At 42.2% G+C, this 23,239-nt stretch overlaps 2 protein-coding genes across 8 annotated transcripts in view; one reads left to right on the forward strand and one right to left on the reverse strand.

Annotated features, from left to right (window-relative positions):
• Positions 1–480: 480 nt before the first annotated feature.
• ALG11 (ALG11 alpha-1,2-mannosyltransferase) lies at positions 481–6,370 on the reverse strand. Its single transcript, XM_062618931.1, has 4 exons — positions 6,251–6,370; positions 4,660–4,893; positions 3,024–3,955; positions 481–867 (listed from the first exon to the last, which is right to left on the reverse strand). Exons 1-4 carry the CDS (start codon positions 6,286–6,288, stop codon positions 596–598), a joined length of 1,476 nt encoding a protein of 491 aa, XP_062474915.1. The 5' UTR covers positions 6,289–6,370; the 3' UTR covers positions 481–595.
• A 12,062-nt stretch (positions 6,371–18,432) lies between these two features.
• ATP7B (ATPase copper transporting beta) overlaps positions 18,433–23,239 on the forward strand; it is a 29,046-nt gene continuing 24,239 nt past the window's right edge. For 2 of the 7 annotated variants that reach the window (XR_009964839.1, XM_062618934.1), the window contains exon 1: positions 18,437–18,942. Coding sequence is in view for 2 of the 7 variants with exons in the window: in XM_062618934.1 (XP_062474918.1) it covers positions 18,694–18,942 (249 nt within the window). In the remaining 5 variants the exon portion in view is untranslated. Of the gene's footprint in view, positions 18,943–18,976; positions 19,359–23,239 lie in introns of those variants that run through there. The other 5 variants (XR_009964841.1, XR_009964842.1, XM_062618933.1 and 2 more) reach the window with 5 other exon arrangements.

Below are 23,239 nucleotides of genomic sequence, written 5' to 3' on the forward strand. Positions count from 1 at the left end.
GAACAGAAAACAAACCTTTCAGCAGAGTAAAATACCATTAAGTGTCATAGCGTGAAGGGCCACTTATTAAAAAGCAAGTTAGCAAACCCACCATATGATTAACCTAAAGGAATCACTGTAGGTAATGAAATCTCCACAGTCACAATTAAAATCCCACATAATAGAGTTTTGCCACACAATGGGGGACAGCAAATTGAAAATGTGCTGCAGATTCTGGGAAAGGAGTCTTCTAGATACAAAAGCCATCAAACAGGAGTGCTGACTTTAAAAAGTGTGACTTATGGGAGAAGAGTCATGAAATGAGTGGAGACTGCAAGTATTCGGTAAATAAGAGAACTTAAGAGATGTAGTCTTACTACAAGGAAATTTAACGGGTTTTGCAGTGCACCATACTGTCATGTAGTCAACAGAGAATTTCCAGGAGCATTTCCTTCCCAGTGAAAAAAAAAATCTCTATTACATAAAGCAGATACTCTGACAGAAAGAAAACTAAGTCTCTTTATTGAATGGGACAAAGGGGTCATAGACATATTTACAGGTAACGCCTAGTCAAATATAAAAAGTTAATTTTACTCACAGTTTTATTCATAGACATTTATTTAAATAGTGGCTCCACGGATAACAGGAATGTTTCTTCAAAATGCTGATCAGAAAACCTGTGCACAGAGCGACGGGCGTTTTCTCTGATCTCTAACCTTTTTTCAGGAGACAAAGAGAGGATATGAGCCATCCTTTCAGCATAACTGTCCTCATTTTCTGCTAGGAAGCCTGTTATGTGTCCTTCGAAGGGTACCACAATATCTAACTTGGGGCCTCCAGAGTTGTGAGCCAGGATAACTGTGCCAGCTGCCATACATTCAACAACTCCTGTAAAAGACACAGAACATGCTGATACGAATGTGCATATCATGGACTCTGCCTTTCTGTAAGGCACTGGAAACCACAATAAAACCACAATAAAATTCACCCAGAATTGTAAGTTACTGTAGGGTGCTGTTCTAGAGCAATTTGAAAAACACAGAGTCAGTGGTCTCATAACAAAAAACTAACAAACACATACTGAAGTTTTTCAGTCCTAAGGACTGAAACATGTTTCTCTTAAGCACACAAAACTAAAATTAGAAATCGGATATAACTGGTCAAGTTGTGGTTCTTGTAACATCTCACCCAAGAGAGATTTTATCACCAGTATAAACAGTGGGGGGAAGAAAAAAAGCTAGATATTGAAACAAATGTAAAGATAAACATGGAAGGCAGCTCTGTGGCTGAACCCTGCATAGTTCTGTCCTGCTGTGACAGAATGCTGCAACACTGGTGGCAGTGGCTTTAATTGGTGATTGTTGTTTTAACTTCATGGCATGGTGGCAGCTGCAAAAAAACAATTAAAAATCAGAGCTGATCATAACTGTATTCATCATCTCATTCACACTAAAGAACTTTAGCACTTAGAGAGATACTGAGAGAAAAGCTGACTGCGCATCTCAATCGGATGACACTTGGAAGTTCAGTATTTTGCAGATTAACAAAACTTTATAGCTTTTGACAACTCAGCACAACAAACTCGTAAAAGACGTTACATTTGTAAAAATCTCTATTTCTGATGGAAGAAGTGTTAATGAAATGGAAATCTGACAGCAAGTTTTCCTCAGCCAAATGCAGTGGGATTGGAATAGTGTGTAATGTACATGTCAACTTCAATTCTCCTCCATGGTTCCAGAACAGACCTCAGAAATCACTTTAGTTGCTGGTTCTTCCCAGGTCTGGTTTGATTTTTAAGAAGTCTCCCCTAGCTGAAAAATCGCCAACTATAAATAATGCCCCAAAGTTTTAGAACATGTTTTTTACAGGAAAAAAGCCACTGGAAGTGAAGGTGAAATCATGCTGGAATGCAAAATCACAGTGTGATTCTAACACTCTTAAATTTACTTAAAATGGTTTTTGGGGGGAAATATGAGAAACCATTATTTCCATTTTTTTGGAGGTGCTGCTAAGAGACACTTCAGAATGCATTTTTTTATACCAAGTTGCTATAAACTGCTATTCCTGATACTTGCACTCATAAAGTCTGGTGACATTAACTGCAGTTTAGTCATACTATAGGCAAGTATAGTATCCAGCTGCTAGTTTGCTAACTTCCCCTCTTGTAGATTTATGGCAGACGGGCAATCCTGCATTCCCTTTCAAGGTCAGGACTCAACTAATCCCAAAAAACTGAGCCCAATACCTTTGTGCTGTAAGACAGCATACTGTAAACGATGTGCCAGCTCCTCTTTGGTGTTCTGCTTCATGCTACAGTGACTGATTTAAGGACTTTATTTATCTACCTTAGCACAGGTGCCTAGTGCAATGAGATAACCAAGGCTAAATGGTGGCATCTATATGGGGCTTACAAATAAAAGACAGGATATATGGGAGACTCACAGCTCTGAAACAGCAGCTAGAGCTCCATGACATAAATTAGGCATTTCATATGGCAGTTGAGGCAGGTGAAACACAATCAAAATCTCCACACATGGATGTATGTCTGCATGTGAACTGTGTCTAAGCTCTCCCTGAAGACAGTGGAGCTAACAGGGCACAATCTAAGGTGGTAGAACAGAAGCACCCACTGCCTTTTGAGGCTCTGCTGGGTACAGAAGTCTGACAAACCTAACACAGGACCAGAGGGTGACCTGTGACTTCGCAGACTGATAGCTGCAGGTGAGGCAGGACATCTTGGGCAGCACAGATGGGATTCACTCCATGATCAGGCTCCTAGAGCTTGCCCATAAGTAAGAATCTACTACATTTACAGGCTTCAGCTTGTGCTACAGTAGCACCTAGTGGTTACTCATCTGAATTCGTCCTGTATTCTTTACTTCAGCTAGGCTGCCTCTGACAAGCCCAGGAGCTGAACACCTGCTTGGTACACAGGCCTCTACACTTAGACACCTACACTGAGAAGCCTTAATCATGAACTGAAGTCCTCCCCAACTGTGTCCCCAGCTGGGATAAATGGCTGAACATTGATGAAAGATACTGACCGATCCCAAAGTGCTCATTCCACATTGTATGCAGGCCAATGGTGGCCTCTGCCAGATGTCTCTTTAGCTCCTCAAAGGGAATGTTTATTCTGAATGTCACATTGTTACTAACTCCCAGCTCTTCACAAAGACCTTTAAGGTTATCTACACGCTCTTCATCTTGCTGGTTACGACACCCTCCAATTAAGACAAGTTTCAAGGATGGCTGCTGTCCCAGTCTCTTCTCTTTCAGCAATTTAGCGAAGGCTCTGATTTGCAAAGGATGATCTTTTTCAGGCCTGAACTGGCCGATGGAAACAATGGAATATTCACAGGTGCTCTTTTCCGCTGCCAGTGGAATATCCAGGAAGGTCTGAACATCGCATGGTGGATACACAATGCTAGTGCAAGCCCCAGCTTTCCAGAGGGAAAGGATATGATTTAGTGTCCAAGAAGAATTAACCATTATCACATCACTGCAGGACCCAACCAATCCATACAGGAAAGCAAAGAAGTAGTAGTAGACAAGTTTAAATCTGCTGAAAAGAGGGCTGTTTGTAATGAAAGCCGCGTTGTTAAATCTGGTATCCTGATTCCTAACGACAGAGAGCATATCAGTGCTGATAGTGGGGTAATGGACGTAGCATCCAGTGTGGCAACCTCCTAAGTATTTAAAGAGGGGAAGGGTGAAGGCATAACCCATTGAGTCAATATAAATATCAGGAACACACTTTAGCAAAGCTTCCCAGCCGAGAAACACTGATCCTAAACTTTGTCCCAGCAAAGTGAAGTGAGGGTAAAGAGAAGCTTCCACAAGGTAGCGTTTTTCTAGAAACACAAACTTCACAGGGTGAGTCAATTTAATACTGAATCTTCTGAAAGCACCTTCTACTATTTCTTCTCCAGTGACACCGCTATCACCAGTGTAAACCACACACGTCACATTTCTGTACCTGCAACAGTAAAGGAAAAGAATTTTGTACACTCTTCACATTTTTTAACATGAAACTAAAATATTGTTCTTTCAAAATTATTCAAGAAGTACGTGAGAACAAAAGACTGGCCTAGCTCTGAAATGATTTTAACTAAATTATACTTTTCCTTGTATTTCCACAGGATTTTTCTAATCTGCAGAAAAATATATGGCTGAGGACTTGGGGAACAGTTATTATTTTTAGTAAAAACATAAAAGGAGTTCAGCATTATCCTACAGACTTAAGAATGCACTGCCTCACACTAGGAGATGTCTGTCTAGTGCATGATTAAAACGCATGAGACTCTGCAAGCCAATGTGTGTGCCGATGTTACATTCAACTCACATATTAAAACATTTTGCCTCCTGCACCAAGAAGCAAGTATAAGGATTATCAGTTATACTCTGATGAAGTATGCCTATACAATGTTCCACACCAGTAGTGGAAAACGGATGATGGAGGAGTGGTTCTCCCAAGGAGAGAAAGAAGTGAGAGATGCCCCAGCAGGAAAGATCTGGGTAAAAGGATGAAGTGGTGCAACTGGGTGAAACTTAGATTTAAAAAAAAATGTAGGACAGGTAGATTAATGATACCTATTTCAATAAGTAAAATGCCAGAATGTGCAAAAATAATACCATCAGTATGTCAGAATAATATGGTACCTGATAAACATATATGCTTACTTTTTCTGGAGTGTCCTTATGGCACACCACAGGACTCTCTCCCCTCCGCCACCTGCATTGCAATAGGGGTGAAAAAAGGCAACCAGCAATGGCCGCTTCCCATCTCTTCCTGCTGAGGTCAGCTGTTTCTTCCTTTGCTGTATCCAGAACCGTATTCCCCACAGTAGAACCACCATGCAGACACACACAATTCCACTTAGAAATAATGCAGGGATTAACAATGAGCACAGCAATCTGAAACAAGCCGGAAATTTTAAACCAAAAAATTGCTTTAAAGAAATACTGTGTATGAAACTGAGAAACAGAGGCTGACAGGTAGAGCTACAGGGAGTTCAGCAAGTTCTTCAGTTCTAATCTCAGAAATCAATTATTTGTGCATCATTTCAGCAATTATGGAAAAAAATATTCTACATTGCTTAGCCACAGATTTTTATTTTTTTTCCTACAGTTAACTAACAAGGTTTTTACTATTTGTTCATGTCATATACCTGCATCTATCTCCATGTGCTATAGACACTGTAAAGGTTGCCCTTAGCAATCTGGCACAACACAATTAGCAAAGTGATTTTTAAATAGATTTATAAGAGTTTTTTTTCAGTCCAAGCTCCTGCTTGGCCTGCGTCTGTGTGAGTTGCCTTGGTGCAGTTACCCAGGCCAGCCTACAGTGCATAGAATCATAAGAGTGGTTTGGACTGCAAAGGACCTTAAGATCATCCAGTTCCAACTCCCCTGCCACGGGCAGGGATGCCTCATACTAAACCATGTCACCCAAGGCTCTGTCCAACCTGGCCTTGAACACCACCAGGGATGGAGCATTCAGAACTTCCCTGGGCAACCCATTCCAGTGCCTCACCACCCTAACAGGAAAGAATTTCTTCCTATATCCAATCTGAACTTCCCCTGTTTAAGTTTTAACCCATTACCCCTTGTCCTGTCACTACAGTCCCTGATGAAAAGTCCCTCCCCAGCATTCCTATAGGCCGCCCTCAGATACAGGAGGGCTGCTATGAGGTCCAGAACCTGCATTTTCCATTCCCCTGGGATTTGAAGAGGTATGTCAACTGTCAAAAAAAGCTCTGAGCAGTTTCTGTCTGTAGAGACCCGTGTTTTAGGTTATCTGAGGCACTGACAGGGGTTCTCCCTTTGCTCACCACCACCTCCCTGCACAGCTCTCCTAATCCAGGAACGGGACGTTTCTCACAGGAGTCTCCGTTTATCAGCGCACCACAGCACCTGGTTCCGGACGCAGTGCTACGCGTTATAACAAACGTAATTTACTCGACCCTGAAGGAGTTGCCCACGGCGGGCGGCGCGTCACGCCTGACACGTAAGACAACGCTCTCATTCTCAGCATGAAGCAGCGGAAAAGCACATTAACCCGTCCGAGCCCGGCTGCAGGGACCCGTCTCACTTCGCCCTGCCCTCCTGACGAGGGCATGGGGCAGGCTCGGGGGGCTGGGGGAGCGCGGCTGCGGCCCGGTAGGGGCCGCGGAGGAGCGGGGTGTCCTTCTGCCCTCCCTCTCCACTGGCAGGACAAGCCGCACCGCGCCGCGCCGCACCGCCGTACGCGGCCACCCGCCCGCCCCGATACCTGATCAGCCCGCACAGGCACAGACCACCCGCCACCATCTTGCACGCCGCCGCCACGCCGGAAGGGGCGGTACCCGCCGGGCGGAGGCGGGACCAGCCAGGCACTGGCGCCCTCTCATTGGTTCCCTCGGGGGAGAGACGGAGGGGAGGGGAAAGGGCGGGGCTAGGGGCGGGACGGTCCAGGCGGGTGGGGGGGTGGCCGTGTCTGACGCGGGCTATCAGCGCCCCCTGGCTGGCGTGAGTGGAGCCGTCGGCATAGAATCAACCAGGTCGGAAAACACGTTTAGGGTCAAGTCCACCGCTAAACCATGTCACTGCGGGCAAACTGATCTCCCCTCATGGCCACCCCTCACGCCTTATGGCCGCCCCTCACCTATCATGGCTACTCCTCATATCCCCGCACCATCTCCCCTCACGATCTTCCTTCACCCCTCATGGCTGCCTCCGTCTCTCTCTCCCTGTCGCAACCCGGCTCTGGCCATCGTCTCTTCTTGCTGCTGCTCCTCCTCGTCCTCTTCTTGTTCTCAGGGGCCATCGCCTTCCCCCGAGCCCCAGGCAGGGCTCGGGGCCCGGCAAGGGCAGGGCAGCCCTGCCGCAGGGGGTACACGGTGCGGTAGGTGGGGAGCCAGCGCGGCACTCACCACATGCAGAATTTGTCTTTAAATACCGGCCGTAAGAGGATGGTATTCGATGTCCTGTCTTGCAGCCCTGCCTCGGTCTCCTGCTTGTAACCGAATCCCTCTTTATAGAGAGGTTCCTGTCTGCTCTCTGCCGATGTGCGCACTTCAACGCTGTGGTGCCCAGGACAGGATGTCCAAAATAACCCTGCCCTTGCTGCTGGCCCTGAAAGGATCCCCACGAACACACTCACTGGGGACAGTTTGCACTGGAGGATGTCCAGGCTGTCTCTGTCTAATACACCTTGTCTCCTGTTTTGTCTTAATTGGGAATATAGGCACGAATCGAAGGATTAGTTTAGAGATAAGACTGAACAGTGCTGGTTTAAAAAATGGTACTAATGATGTGTCAGTAAGCAGCAAGGCTTTGTAATTCTAAAATAGCTTCCCATGGAGCAATGTAAGCAGCTCATTCTGCTCTGGGACATGTTTAATGAAACTACCAGACTGTATGTGAGGACGCGTTTAGGCAGAGCTGGCCGAAACATTTCTGATCTCCTGTCATATTGCTAGATGCTTTTTTCCTCCACCACGTTCTCCATTTTAAAACACTGAAATGCTCTATGTGACAAATTTGATCCATATAACTCAGTCTCCAGTCTCTGCAAAATTTAACTTGCCCAAAATTTGAGGGCATTTCATGCCCTGTTTCTTTGAACAGGAGCTTTCCAGAACCCGTCATCTTTCAGACTCTTTGAGGTCATTGTGATCTCTTTCATGTCATAGCCACCCAAGCATTTTGAGGTCTTGAAGCTCCTAGGGGATGGTTATGAAGGTCAGCTTGTGTCATCTTTGTCAGAACAGTGCTGGTTGGAAACTGCTGAATCATTGTTTGGCCATTGCTATAGCCTGAAGCAGAGGAGTGAAGTCCAGGAGAGTTCAACTTAAGTAATGGCTATTTGATTCTGACCTGCCCAGATCGAGTTTGCCGTTTATGAGGATTCACTCTATGGGAATCAAACTGGAAATGTGTCAGGCCTTCAAAGTTAGAGTTTTATTGGTTATTTTACTGGTGTTTTTATTTAAACTGTCCTAAATACCACTGTCTGTAGTTTTTACCAGGGCATCTCTGCCTTTCAGTAAGTAGGTAAATTGGAAGTGTTCTGTTTGGAGGTTCAGCAAGTATGACATAGCATTTTGTTTCTGAACCAACAGCTCTCATAAACAGAGTGCCACTCGCATTGGTTTCTCTCCCCTAATCTTTTTTCTGTTCCCCAACAGAGCAGTTGCCTGAGAAGCATGTGGGATGTTTGCAGAAGCGATCTTTGATGAATTCACATCTCTCAACTCAAAATCACCTCTCTCATAATGTCAATATTTGAAGATAATTGCCTGGGTTCAGAGAGGATGCACAGTTCTTCTAGGGAACAAGAAATCTGGTCTATTTTAGACAATGAAATTTGTGTGCCTGCCCACTGACTTGAAAAGGTGCTTATGGCTACTCCCTTGGAAAGTATGAATGTTAGATGAAGTGTATTTATGAAGCTGCAGGATCTTCCTTAGCTCATGAAGCTAACCTGTCAGCAGGCTAGCCACGGCTTAATTAAGGTGAGAATTAAGTAATGGTGAAGAGTTCCAGGAAGTAAGAAGTGTAATTAGTAAGGAAGACACCTACTGACCTTTTTTTTGAGTTTCACTTGCTGCTTGTAGGGAGAAAGCTGCATGATGGTGGGAGTATCAACTAGTTTTCTTGTTTCTAATAATCTACCATTCACAGAATCACAGAAGGGTTGGCAGGGACCTCTGGAGGGCATCTTTTATAACCTCCCTGCCCAAGCTGGGTTATCTAAAACTGGCTGCCCAGGACCATATCCAGACTGCTTTGAACACCTCCAAGGATGGAGACTCCACAACCCCCTTGGACAACCTGTGCCAGTACTTAGTCACTCCCACAGTGAAAAAGCATTTCCTGATGTTCAGAGGGAACCTTCTGTGTTTCAGTTTGTGCCAGTTGCCTCTGGTCCTGCCACTGAGCACCACTGGTATAGCTCAGCTCCATGTTCTTTGCACACTCGCTTCAGGATGAGATCCTCCCTGAACCTTCTCCCGGCTGAACTGTCCCAACTCTCTCAGCCTTTCCCCGTAGGAGAGATGCTCCAGTACCTTGATCATCTTAGTTGTTTTATTTTTAGTTAGTCCCTCTAGTGGTAATTAAAACACAGACATATTCATACACTCATAGTTCTTTTGTTAACTCTTCTTTAATGACAGGGTATTCAGTGTCTGAGGTGAGCAGTATGAAAACAGTGTTGCTGACAGCCTTACGGGCTGCAAGGGATGCCTTTAATGTGCGAATGTCCAGCACATTTGACTTGTAACCACTTAACAGCTTCTCCACCTGAATGCATATGTATCAGACGATATCTGCATCTAGGGTATCAGCAAGAACTTCAGCAAGAGCAGGGCTGAGCTGTCTCTGGTGTTCCCACTCCAGCAGTGAGAATGCTATGAAAAGCCTTGTCTGTAGAAATGCCATGTGGCTGACATGCCAATGAAATTAAACTAGTCGTGTTATGAAGTTGGCTTTGTTTTCACCTTCCCAGAGATCTACCAAGTTTTTAATCACTTGCTGCCTCTTTAAGCATTTTTGTCCTGCTTTAATTGCTTTCTTCTTAAGGTCCTTACTCTGAAGGAAAATCAAACAGGACTTCTGAAGTGAGGAGTATTCAGAACAAATAGCAGAATCCACTCACAGTAAGTTCTCCGCAAGCCTGTAAAGCATTTGAGACAGTTTTAAAGTATATGTTTGTGACTTTCATTCTTGCTGTGTACTCCACGTATGAGCAACTTGGTAAAATAAGCCCACTGGCAAGTAATAACACAAAGAAACTGGATTAATATTGTGTAAGGATATTCATATGACAGTCATGTGGTCTTTCATACTTTCTTGTAGAGTTGGTTACTTTCTTTCAGAAACATGCATTGTGTAGCAGTCTCTCATTCAGGGCTGCTGTCTTTATCTACCAAAATGCCTGGGACTGTTTTTAGCAGAAGGAATCTTAGATCATTCACATACACAGTAAGTTTTTCCTTTTTGCACATCTTATGATAGGCTGTTAAATATTACTGTGTAGTAATAGGAGACAGAAATAAAGTTGCACTGGTTCTGTGCTTAATATTTGTGAGGCAAAAACCAAGTATTTGAAATAGATTGTGGCCCTAATATTTCTAGGACAAAACACTATGGGCTTTTTGCACTGATATGTTGTAATATTGAATTGCAATAAACAATTCTAGTAAAATTTAGCAGTCAGTTTTACTTTTGAGCTAGATATTCTAGTGATGGGTGCTCACGCCATGTATCTGTGAGCAAAAGCTGCCCTTTTTTTGTTTGTTTGGCAGAAGCAATAAATAATTAAGCAGCTTGGATCTACACAGTATTTTTGCAAGAGCTCCTATAAATTACGTTTATTTGTATCACCAGGCAATATAAGTTAGTTGAACCACTACCTTTTGATTAACAGATTATTTTCACACAAACTGTCCAGTCGGGCAAGGACCATGTAGGAAAATCAGTTCCACTGTTGGAGTTTAATCCTATAGATCATTCCAGTGTTTTAACCTCCCATTGACTCTTCTCTCAGTTCTCCTAAATGGGCATCAGCAAGAAAAGTCAGAATGTCTGCCATTGTTTAGGGTGGCTGAAGGACATGGAGCAGAGGCAAAAATGAGACAGCAAATAGTGTAGCCCTACTGATAACATTGCTGAGCTTGCAAAATAACACATAGACTCACCTTAAATCCCAGCTTTTTCAGCTGAAAGTCAGGGATTCTTGAGGGGCTGAGGGCTATTTTTGAGAGTCTGTAATAACAGACCCAGACTCTTCCTGCTTTTCTTTCTCCCTTATGCAGATACTAATGTCTTTGTTACCATCTGCACCTAAGTAGAACATGAAGGGGGTCATGAAAGGCTATCTCTTTCACAGGAATTCCTTAACATATGTTTAAATCAACTATGAAACTGTTCAGGAAGCTGCAAAACTTCACAGTGTGAAATTTTTATTGAGTTAGGTACCTTCATCGTCAGACTTCAAAGGGTTCACATACTGAAAAAGAAACACCTTGTACTAACTTGTTCAAGATGCGTTTTTGACCATGTGTTTCTGTGTGCTACTCTTTGCATGTTTAAGGCAATGAGGGAGATGCTATTTGAATGAAAATCCAAATTGTTTCACATGAGTCCAGGACGAGGCATGGTTGGGCATTCTGTGCTCACATCTTGGCACTGATCAGGAAAGAGAAAGGAGCCAGAAACTGGCTGTGAAGCAGAACAGAAGGGAGTTATGATTATTGAGGAGATGGTTTGGCTAGTCTAGACGTGAGAGATACAGACACTGTGCCTCATCACCTCCTCTGACTTATTTCTATTCAGGGGATGAAGAAAGCTTGAAGGGTTGGTGATTTTCCCCTGGGGTAGATTCAATCAAAGGTTCTCCTCTGGGGGGTGAACTAGGGCTGCTTAAAAGTAGTTCCCTGTTGCGCTGCCTCTTTTTGTCAACAAGCAGAAGTACCAGGGGGGAATGATAAATGAACTGAGCCTGAATCCTGAAATCTCAGGAGGTTGCTCAGCAACTCTCAGGATGATTATCTTCTTTTATACTGAACTGCAGAATGCATCAGCTTTGACTAAACATGTCCTTGGAAGAAACTCTTTGTCTGGAGAGCAAACTGGGGTGAACTCTGGAAATAGCAGAATTTCCAGCAGCTGAAAAAAAACCCCATTGCACTGTTGGAAAGCTTTTTTGTGTTTGCTTTTTCTCAGAACTGCAGGTTCCCATGAGCTCTAGGTATTAAATGTCTCCAGTTTCTCCTGTATGCTCATGCAATAAGAAAACACTATTTTTACAGTGAGTTTATGTTTGATGAGCTAGTATGCATGCCACAGAAAACAACCCAAGAAAACCCATCTGCATTTGAAAGCAGGGTTTTAGCTGTGTGTTTCAATTCAGATGTTAAATATTTCAGATAAAAATGCTTGTAAACAGAAAGAGTTTTACTCTGTATTGCCTTTTCCCTGTTCATATGGAAGAGATTGTGTAAAATTAGTGGCAGATTTTCCTGTGTTGATACTTTCTTCTCTGTCTGTCACTTTAATTCAGACATTTCCACCTGAATTCTTCCCCAGTACTTGTTGCAGGCTGCAGGTGTTATTTGAAGTAACAGGGAATTGTTATCACAGAGTCACAGAATCATTAGGGTTGGGAGGGATCTCTGGAGATCATCTAGTCCAATCCCCCTGCCAAGGCAGGGCCACCTAGAGGAGGTTACGCAGGAACATGTCCAGGGGGGTTTTGAATGTCTCCAGGGTATTCCAGCAGAAAAAAACCCAAACACCAACAAACAAACTGCAAATATGTTTTAATCTCTATTTTTAATCTCTCTGCTTAGTTTCTGTAAGCCTCTGTAGTGAATCAGTACAGCTCTATCCAGGCAAACTTGGTGTATTTTCATGGTCACTTGGAAATCTGTTTTGTCTGCTGATAGAAACTGGCACCTCTCTGACTGTGCATCTTGATTGAGGGTTGAATGTAAGTTCATGAGAGATATTAGACCTGGGCAGGGCAGTACTGTAATAGATCCTAGTAATGAAAAGCAAGTAACTAACGGCATTTTTGTACAAATATCAGTTAGCTAAACGGCAGCTCACATATGTTACAGTTTGGATCTCTGCCAACTGGGAGCAGCAAAGCCCTTGCCCTGTGTGCTTCAGTTGAAAAGAATTGAATTTGGGCTTGCCTTTACATAGCTAGCCTGTCCTAACAAAGGCACTATGTTTGTATTTTAGACATGGCATCTCTAATGCAAACACCAGTTACTGTTTTGTCTTTTTTTCTTGAAATGAAGGCGATTGTGGTGTGTATAAATTAAATGGGATTACACAACCTTTTATTCAGAGGCCGAGCAGTTTAGCTTGGGATTAATCACTGGCCATAGAACCAGAAATACTTGATTAAATAGGAGTTACGTTTTTTAATTTTTTGTGGATGATTTTTCTTTTTTGGCATGCTTATAAATATGATGTGCTTTATGGTATTTACATAGTGTCAAGTGACTCATCAAAATTAAATCTCTGGCTGTCAAATATGACTACAAGAATGATTTGAAACACGTGCTGGCAAGGAACTAACAGTATATCTAAATGGTGTGGACTCCAGAGTGGAGGACAGTTTAGAGGTTATCTCTAACATGTGGAGGTCACTTAAGACATAGGCTTACATTCCTGATCTGTAGATTTGGCAGGGCATCTTAGAGTCTGCTGTTTGTTTGCATTCTGCATACTAAATGGCTGCTTACTTGAGGGAAAAAAATATCAGTCTTCCCGTTTTCTTAAATCACAGTTCAGAGACTTCCCACTGTATTTATTCAAAACAAGTGTAAAAGGTGTTTTTAAAATGTCACAACAAATACTGAGAAATTTGCAAAATAAAACTGGAACTGAGAATTTGAGTCTTATTTCTAAATGTGGGTAACAAATGTAGGTGACAAAAGCTATGATCTTTAACAACAACTGATATAATTCACATGTAATAGGTATTTTTGCCTTCTAAAATTCATCTTTAAAAAAAATTACTTCCGTAATATTACTCATTCTCAAGTTATATTTGAAATATGGCAGTCAAGATGGATAAAATGTGGGTCCTTTTTCTCTGTATGGAATTCAAAAAAGCTTTTTTCTCAAACTTACAAGCCAAAACCCAGCTCTGAGCAAGAGCAAATCATAGACAATAGCAGAAACCTGCTTTGGAAACACAAAATTGAAAATACTGGTTTCATTTTGGCACTGCTTGATGAGTTCTGCCATTCCTCTGCCCCTGCTAGGTCAATGAATGTTACTGAGACCTGGACTCAAATTAATCATGCAGACTGCAATTGTTCTTTGCACTTAAACCCTGACCCAAAAGGTGTGCCTCTTCCTGTAGTAATATGATGAGCCTGGTAGTTTACAGGCTCTTGACAACAAATTCCTGCAGTATAAATAGACAGATAAGAAAAAGGGTCATAACGAAATCCACACTACTGAAAGCAAAGTACCAAGTCCACACAATTTGAAATCATATTAGAAGCTGTGGAATGAAAAAGAATTAGTATGCATTTGGGGACCCTGTTACAAAAGTGCTATCCCGCTGGGTTGTGCTGGTGTAGAGCAAACAAAGCTTTTTTAAATATTTAGAGAAGATTGAGGCTGCTTCCTGAAAAACTGAAGCCAAAGTCTGAACTGTTTGATTTGAAGCAATATTGTTTGTGGCAGGTAGGAATTTGATTCCTTGTATTTCAGTTCTGCACAGTTTCCTTTTTTTCTTATAGTGTAAGAAATAATATTCTTATTCATGCTTTTTAATCTCTTAAAAAAAATATATATATACCAGTCATGATGTAGAAACTCTTGTGTATCTGACAGCTGCCTGTTTGCTTACGACTGTAGCCAAAGAGTTATCTTCCTGATTTCATGGCTCAAAACTAGGGAAAATGTAGGTAAAGAGGCAGTTTTGTTGCCTCTTTGATGCTACAAATTTATTTTATTTTATGTACTGTAAGAAGTATGTCAGTTAATTAGGAGAGTTCAGGCTGGTAGTTATGTACCATGAATCTTACCAATCTTCCACTGAACTTTTCAGCTGCAGCTGATTGACTTGATAGGGAAAATGTGAGGCTTGTGTTGCTTAGCAAGACTAAAAACTGACTGCTGAGCAAGGATAGAGATTTGCTTGAAGAAAAAGTGCATACCTTTACTAGCTACTTCTCCTCTGGCTTAACGAGGACTCTGATGAAGGAGAAATAGTTGTTCACACAAGGGCTGGGTGTTTAAGGGATTCCTGCCCAAGCAATGCTGTTAACAACTTCTTGAAAACTGTGAGTTACCAGCACTGTTGTTTGTGATGTTACTAGGAGCTTTGCAACACACTGCTTTCCATCCTCCCCCCCCTTCTGTTTCTTGAAGCTCCAGTTCCTGCAGTCACGTTATGTGTATAAAACCCAAAGTTAATCTAACTCTGTTTTGATGGGGGAGAAAAATTCAGAACTTTTAGCTGACTGCATCCTGAAGACAAATTAAAAAGAACTCAAAATACTGACAAATGTGAAATTGCTGGGGGGGAAATGCTCCTATCATTATTCGTATGTCTCAAGGTTCATTGTATTTCAGTAGTTTAAAATTATATCTGAGGAGGAGAGTAGGAAAACGGTTAACATTCAAGGGCAGACTGGATTTCTAGAGTGATGCTGCTACATTGCTCTTTGCATTGATGTGATGTGCACTTATCTGAACCGGTTCCTCTTGTCTGTCAGATTAAGGCAATATGACCCTCTTATCTTAGGCCTCAGTTTTTCCCTGGAACCCAAGTGTCTCATCTTTCAAGGTATTATTAAGGCTATTTTAAGATGCTTCCTCTGGGCATCTTAAAATAGGAGCCAGAGGGATTAAATGCAGGCCAGAACATCTTATAAAGCCAGGAATGAATGCACCCAGGAAAAAAAATTACCTGAAAACACAAAGTTCTTGTGTGTTTATCATATTCTCTGATATTAGCTGGTAATGTAAAGAGGAAACCTTGTGTTTTACCATCTCTGGACACTTTAAGTCAAATGGATTCAATTTTCTTGGGATGTTCTTCATTTTCTCACATGGAAATGCAAGCATCTCTGCCGTATGCTAACAGAGAGCTGCAAAAGCAGCGGACATTAATTGCTATTTGCCACCTAAATCTCATGTTACCCAACCTGAGTGATTCCTCCTGGCAAAACTAAGCTGTGCAAAATCTAACCTTGACCCAGAGAATGATACTGTTAGATAAGACAGGCGACATTGCCTTAACTTAGGGCAACAGGCCCTAACTAAACTGCTCTCCCCCAATTAGCAGGTTACACAATTAACATTAACTCTGTTAACTCTAAGGGGCAATTAATTGAGCCAGAATGGGGAAAATAATTTGGAAACCAGTAGCAGTCTGTCAGAGTTCAGCACCAGGTGACTGCAAGCTGTTAAATCCCAACAGCTGCCTCACTGCCCTGACAGCCATTGCCACCCTTGAGGTGCCAACATCAGGTCCCTTCCTGAACTGCCTCCTGAACCATGAGAGAGTTGTGGAGTTGTTGGAATGGCTCAGGATCTCTGAGCTTTCAGTCTGGTGTACTAAGGTTAAATAGAAATGGTTCAGTTTTATAAAAGATGCTCAGTGGTTTCTGCTTTGTGAATGGTACCTCTTCTCCAAGGGCTGCTTGTAATTTGGTCAGCTGCACAGGTTTCATTTGCTACTGCCATATACCTGTGCTTGAACCTGCAACTAAACTAGGTATTTCAGATCAGCTAGACTGGTTGAAATATATCTTGTGCCCCTTTCATCTGAAGAGCTATAGCAAACTTCTTTCCCAGCCAAATAATTCTTTTAATGTGGGTAAGTATCTTGTAAGACTGAACGTATTCAAAGCAGAACCTTGTATGTTTCTTGTCTACCTCCAAATTGGTGTTTCGGGCTCTGCCAAAGGCAAAGGACTATGGGGCACTAAATAGGAACTTATCTCCGCTGCTTTTGGATGCAAATCGATTTTTACCTCAGAGTTATTCAGAAGCTGGAAGAAAAAAAAAAAAAAAAGATGATGTTTGAAGGGGATTGTAGAGAAGATACTTACTAAATATCTCTTTATTCTGTCAGCCCAAGCTGAGCTTTGCTGGTGAACCTGAAATGAAGAAGAAAAAATGCTAACTTGTTTTTACAGTATGTTTCATCACAGAATAATTTAATGAATACTAGTTACTTGTAGAAACATGCTAGGTAGGGTTTGAGATATTTTTAATAGTAAGGATACTGTCAGAGATGTATGGATCAGGCATAGATTTTAGAGCTGGCCAGAAACTGGAAGTTTTTTCCCTAAGACAATCTAGAATTTGAAATTTCCATTATTAAGAATTAGGATGCAGAGCTGAATAACTTTGGTTTGGGATCAGATTTTGTTTTAGAAAGACAGAAAATAGTTTTTAACTTGACATATACATATGTATTTAGTATGTAGTTGTAGCTTTAGTATTCAAAGACACTGTAGTGAAATATTTTCATGTGAGCCAAATTATATGATTTTCAATTGCTTATTTCAAAACCAGTAATTAATGAAGATATTTCATCTTTAACACAGTCTTCTTTCACAGAAGAGTGTTCCAGCTGAAGACACGTGTGTTTCTGAGAGTTTCATTGATATATACAAAACAAACAGATATTTTACACTTTGTAGCAATGCTCTTTAGAAAGGCCATTTCTCAAAATGCTTTCAAAATAACCCTTTTTTAAAGTGTAGTGCTATCACCAATCATATATACTAATGATGTGAAATAGTGCTACAACAGTATTTTGAGGTTTGCTTCACTGGCAGAAAGCCTTATTTTTTCAAAGATGTTCCTGACTCTGAAGTGAAGTCAAGAACTGGATGGTGTGAGCAGAGCTGAGGATTCATCCTTGTGGGGAAGTTATGGTAGGAAAACAAGGCAGGATGCCAATGTCCTGCATGGTGGCTTTCTGGGCTACTGTGTTTGTGGCATGGCTGTGAGGGATGTACTGCTTTTGCAAGTAAAAAGAATCTGAATTTGTCCTGCCAGACAGGTGGAGTGTTTGTCATTGACTCCCTCAGATTTGACCCTGTATGCTAACCTCCACATAGGACTAAATTCTGGGACAAATCCAAGAGGTTCTGATTAAATGCAAACCAATCATTTTAGGGCTTGCCTTTGCAGTGAGGTCACTGCACAGCCAGGGATGGTGTGAACTGCTGATACATCAGCTGTATTATATCGATTCTTTGTGTGCCCCTGTTCAGGGGTGTCTTCAGGAGTGGGCTGTGCTACTGTGGGCTTAGGGAACTAGAGATGTGTTCACCAGGTTAACACAGCGCTGTGAATTTGCTGTGGGCAATAGTAGAGAAATATATTCAAGCTTGGCTCTAGGCACTACTGGTAGCTGTACCCATCGTGTGTATGGCTGTCTGAACTAGATGTTCCTGTAGTTGCCCAGAGGATTTAAGGGGAACTGAGTTTGCCAAAGGGAATATCTTCTTTTTTCTTTCCTTTCTGGCACTAATTGCTCGTTTAAAGTTGTTTGGTTTTTAATAAAGCTTGCTGGTGGTAAAGAGGCACATTTCAAAAAGTACAAATATTGTACTCATTCTTCCACCCCCCCATCCCCTTGAAACAAAGAATGAATGTTCTTGTGCCCTAAATGAGTGAAAGAACTTTGGTCTAGGAACCTTGTCTAATGATATAATCATAGGCATGTTTTCAGTGTTAGAATGGGCCACATTTTATCCAAGTAATCCCTGGTAATTTCATAGGAAATGGAATAGCACTGCCCTTTGTAGAAGCTGTGATTATGCACATGGCCGCAAGGAGCTGATGCCTGGCTGGCTGAGTTAATTATGCACTGGTGCACACAGGTCATGTTTGACTAGCTTGTGAAAGGCAGCCTTGGCTGAGCTTGCTGCAATGCCGTGTGCAAAGATTAACAGTGCAGAACGCAATTTGGTAAGCACGAGGGATGCCAATTGGTGGGAAGCATTTAAACTGGCAGGAAGAGCAGGTGGCTGAGTGCAGCAAGCAGTGTACACACGGATCACAGGTTACATCTGGGATTTCGTGATGAATGCCTAATGAGCACGTCGATTAGACTGGCAGAACTCTTCAAGCCATTGTAAATGTAGCTGAAAGAAGCGGGGCTGATAAGACACTGAATAACCACTCTCGTAAAGCTTTCCTTTGGCACTGCAATATTTAAAGTCCAGAAAGATAATGGAGAGAAAGCTGGACAATAAAATGAAAAGGGAACTGTCCTGCTTAGCTACTTTGAACAACAAAAACATAACCCTGGTGTCTATTCGGAAGCGGCAGGCAGCTCATGATGTGCCTGAACTACTGATTATTGGTGAAAAGTCCAAGACAGGATCTCCGATAAAAGCAAGCAGTAACTTGCAGAAAGAAGAGAAAGTTTTGCAGAGTTACTCCATGGGAATGCCAGAAGTCAATGCAGTTGAAAGACAGGTCAGTGAGCTGGTGTGTGTGTGTGTGTTGGGAGGAAAGAAGTGTTTCTGAACTGGAGAATTTAAAACAGAGCATATTGGATGCGGATTGTATATTAAAGGAGGTTAAACCTTCTTTATCTGAATTGTCTCAATCCCCAGCATGGATGCCTGCCCCAAAAGAAGCCGTACACAAATGCAAAGTCCTCAGAAAGTAACCTTTGAAAGCAGGTGTTAATGAGGGGTTATGCTGTAGTAATTAATGAGCATTTTTTTCAGCTTCACCTCTAATAATACAGCATGGGGATTCTTAGTCAGGAAACCTATTAGTATTTCTCCTTTTGAACTGCAATTGCTTGAGTAGTTTGACAGCAGCTCATACCAGGTATTCTCTGGAATAACAGAAGTTGCAGAAACATTAAAAGGTCCTAACTGTAGGTAAGTAGTTTATAGCTACTAAGTGGATGCTAGTGGAAGTTCTTGATAATACATCTGTGGCAACATCTTTTTTTTTTTTTAAATTCATTGATGTATAGAACTGTCATATTTTTGGAGATTAACTTTTGTGAAGAGGCTTAGAAAGATCAGTGTGGATAAAAACATGATGAGATTTATTATTTTAAAAAGAGGTTTTGTTATTTGAAAGACCTGTAAATGACAGCAGTGTAGTTTGGATCAGTGAATATTGTGAACATTTAAGGAAAAGAAACTCAGAACAAATTTTGTATCCTTTGAAACTGCATGTGCTTAGAATACCTTAAATAATTAGTGTCAGACTGGAATAAAATAACAGCTAGGACAGACCAAATATAGCTGAAAGCTTTTTCTGACTTGAGTTACTTATATTATAAACGTTTGCTAGAAAACAATCATGACATAAATGACTTCTTCCTACCGAAGGATCTCTCTTCTGTGTTCCGTTCACTGGGATATGCATTTTGCTTGAACTGGAGTCATCCTGAATATCATGAAGTGTTCTGCTTTAATTCTAAACTGGAAACAATCCATTTACGACAAGGCTTTCTCCTTTCCCACTAAAGTGAGCTTGGTTTACATAGCTCCCTTTAATTTGAAAGTACCTGTTAAGGTCTCTAAGGTGTGTTAAACTATGGTGTAGGTTTCATTTCACTAAGACTAGCTGCAACTGCGTAAATATTTCCTCATCACTGTTACGGAAACTTGTTCTTAGATGTGGAATAGCAGTCACTTGGCAGAAGCATTAGGGAGCCAATGTAATATTTTGAAAACAGAAGCACATAAAGGCTGCTTTAAAGTAATATTTTCATTGAATCTCAATATCCAGGTGGAGAGGGTGGTTTTTCCCTCATTCAAAACTCAGTAACTGTTTGAAAAATAACAAGCTATGTTGCAAGTAGTTACTGAAAATAGTAGCTACTGACACTTGTTAATCTTCACTAAACTTGGGTGAAGAGGGAAGGAAGAATAACCAGTTAAGATTTAATACGTTTAAACAATATGAGCTAACAAGGTGAATGGACAAGCTGCACAGAAATTTGTTAAGAAGGATGAGGGTTGAATTTCTGCCCACTCAGAAGTGCAGGTATGAAATCAAAGACTCAGGATCTTTGATGTTCCTGAGTCTGCTCTGTCCTCATTTTCTTGTTCACTGGCTGCCCATAACAAACTGGGAAAGCATCTGAAGCCTTTAATTAATAGTGTGTGGCTTTTCAGTTGTGTGTTACTGCCTGCCTGGATCCAAAGCCATGAATCAGTGAGTTGTGAAAGAACAAAGCAAGAAAGGTAAAACAGTGGCACAGAGAAGACAGTTCTTTGGCAATGCTTGAAGGTGAGAGGGCGATAGCTCCTTTCAGTCTGCAGATGTAAAGGGAGAAGAGCAGCCCAAAACCACTGGAGATACTGTGCATGAGATTCAGTGACATCGGCATTCTTGGATCAGCAGATGGGGAGAGGCAGAGGGGAAGGTGCTATTCTATGATTCTATGAATGGACTGGGCCCTGTCTCCTCGCTAGCTGACTGCCTGGCATCACGGTGAGGAGTCTGGTGCTTGAATTTCAGGAAGTTAAATTTGGCATCCCCATAGGCCAGGTGAAGGAGATGGAGAGCGGTAGAGCCTTGGTGGACCACCAGAGGGGTGCAGCAGCTGTGTGGGATCTCCATGTGTGTGATGCTCTGGGAGCTGTGTGGTGCGCCTCCCACAGCCTCAGCTTTCAGCTGCAGAGGCCAAGAGTGTTACACTGGTATTCTGGAGGTGGCTGCACCCCTTCAGGGGGAGAGGGATGGCTTTCCTGGTGGCAAGCCACTCCGTGAGGTGACCATGGAGCACAGGGATGGAGGCAGCATGGGGACTCAGCCAGGGGCAGCTGGTGGCCAGGGCATGAAGCCGAGGGCACCAACCTTGTTGACTTGACAGCCGTGGGATTCCATCCATCATCAAGACACCAGCCATCATGTGTGCATATATCTTGCCCAGTGCTGGGGTTTCTTCTTCTTTGTTTTTGGGTTTTTGTTTGGTTTTGGGGTTTGTTTTGGTTTGTTTTTTATTTTCAGTTGCTTTTCTCACATTTATTCTGTATTCCCTCACTGCTGTGTTAAACTCTCAGCCTTTACACTTCTGAATGGGAGTACCCAGAAGAAATAGCCCATTTGCGGGGAAAGTGGGGCACTAGGCCTTTGAAGGCAGCACTCGGTGGGGTGGTTTTGCTGACCAATTGCACAGGCCATGGACCATGTCCAATTTTCCTACCAGACCTGCTGCCGAGCTCTCGTTGCTGTAATGCCAAGAGCTGCATGCCAAACTGGGGCTCAAGACTTGGTGCTCCCAATCCAGCAATCTTTCCCTGCCCTTCTCCACCTCAACGCTTTCCACAGAATTAGTCCAGCCCCAGGGCACAATCCTGTTGAATGATCTCCTTCATGCTGGCTGGAGGCAGTCAGGATGGCAAGCAGGATCCTCTGCCCCTTCCTGCTTCTTCAAGCCCTGCTTTGCCCCGAGGCAGGCATGAGTGCTCCAGCTCCTACGTGGGACATCAAGGGCTGTTCCCCATGCTGTTTCTTCATGCTCTGAAATTCCCATATGGGGAGCTGAGCTTCAGGTTCCATGTTCAGGCACATCAGCAGTTTCAGTTACTGCTCACCTTGGGTCTGGTTCAGGGCTGTCTTCTGTAGATGCAAATATTTTTGATCCTACTCTAGGGCTTCCTTTAAAGCTCTCTCCAGCTACCACTGCTTCTGTGTCAGTGTGTTTCTTATCAATTTTTTCTTTTTTTTAAATTTTATATTGTTTAAATGAGCTCTATAACACTGCTTTCCACAGGAATTCATAGCTTTCAGACTAGAGCCTCACTCTGCTGTGTGTGTTCAGTTGCAACTTTTATGTGCAGAGCAAGGGAGAAAAAGGATTGTCATAATGTCATGCTTTCATTATTTACATAGTTTTTGTATAGTCACTGTAGAAATACGTGTGAGACTGGTAGAGCAAACAGTTTGGAGTACACCTGCCCTTCAAAGTAAGCAGGCCTCCTTTTGTGTGTAAGACAAATAGCTTGTAAATGCATCTGGTTCTTTTGCACTCCCTTATGGATGAAGAGTCAGTTGCATTTTCATTATTTCATTGGGATTTCTCTCTAGGTAGAAGCAAGCAAGAGGGGTAATTCCTGGGAATTCCAGGCACATTTTTTTTGGCATTTTTTGAAGGCAATTGCTTCTCTGATCCTCTTGCAGATGGTGTCCCTCAATTCCTATACAGCTTCATTGATACCATTTTATGTGTGGGTGTCTGCTGCTATCAGAAAACCCTCTTCTGAGACCTACCATGTGCCCTGAGGCAAATCATGGGCGCATTGCATGTGTCATCTTTGTGTCCTCACATGAACCTGCTGTTTTGCTCTGATCTAGTGTAGCAACACCCCTTCTAGAAAAGTCACGCATAGATGTATCTGTGCCTTCTTTTTTTCTCTTTTTTTTTTTTTTAAGCTGTTAAGCAATACTAAAGGCTTTGCAAACACTGTATTTGAACCTGTGCACATTTCTGGGTTTTCTGGAAGGTAAATTCTTCAATGATTTGGCTTTTTGTTGTTTTTTTTTTGGGGGGGGTGATTTTTTTTTTTAAGGGAAGTGTTTTTCTTTTTAATATACCCACATCCCCTCTATTTTCTCCTTGTCTGTTTTAATAAATACAATACAGAGAAGGCTGAAAGCAAATTTGTCTTAATATTTTACCATTTTGGTCATGACCCCAGACCTCATTATTCTCAAGCTGTCCAAGCATGAAACAAAATCAAGTTAATGAATTTTGAATACTGCAACAAATGAACTCGATGCAGCCTAGTGTTAATAA

This window comes from Pezoporus occidentalis, unplaced genomic scaffold (assembly GCF_034315485.1).
Source record: "Pezoporus occidentalis ecotype Australia unplaced genomic scaffold, CSIRO_AGI_Poc_V1 ctg207, whole genome shotgun sequence".
In the NCBI taxonomy this organism is placed as follows: Eukaryota; Metazoa; Chordata; class Aves; order Psittaciformes; family Psittacidae; genus Pezoporus; species Pezoporus occidentalis.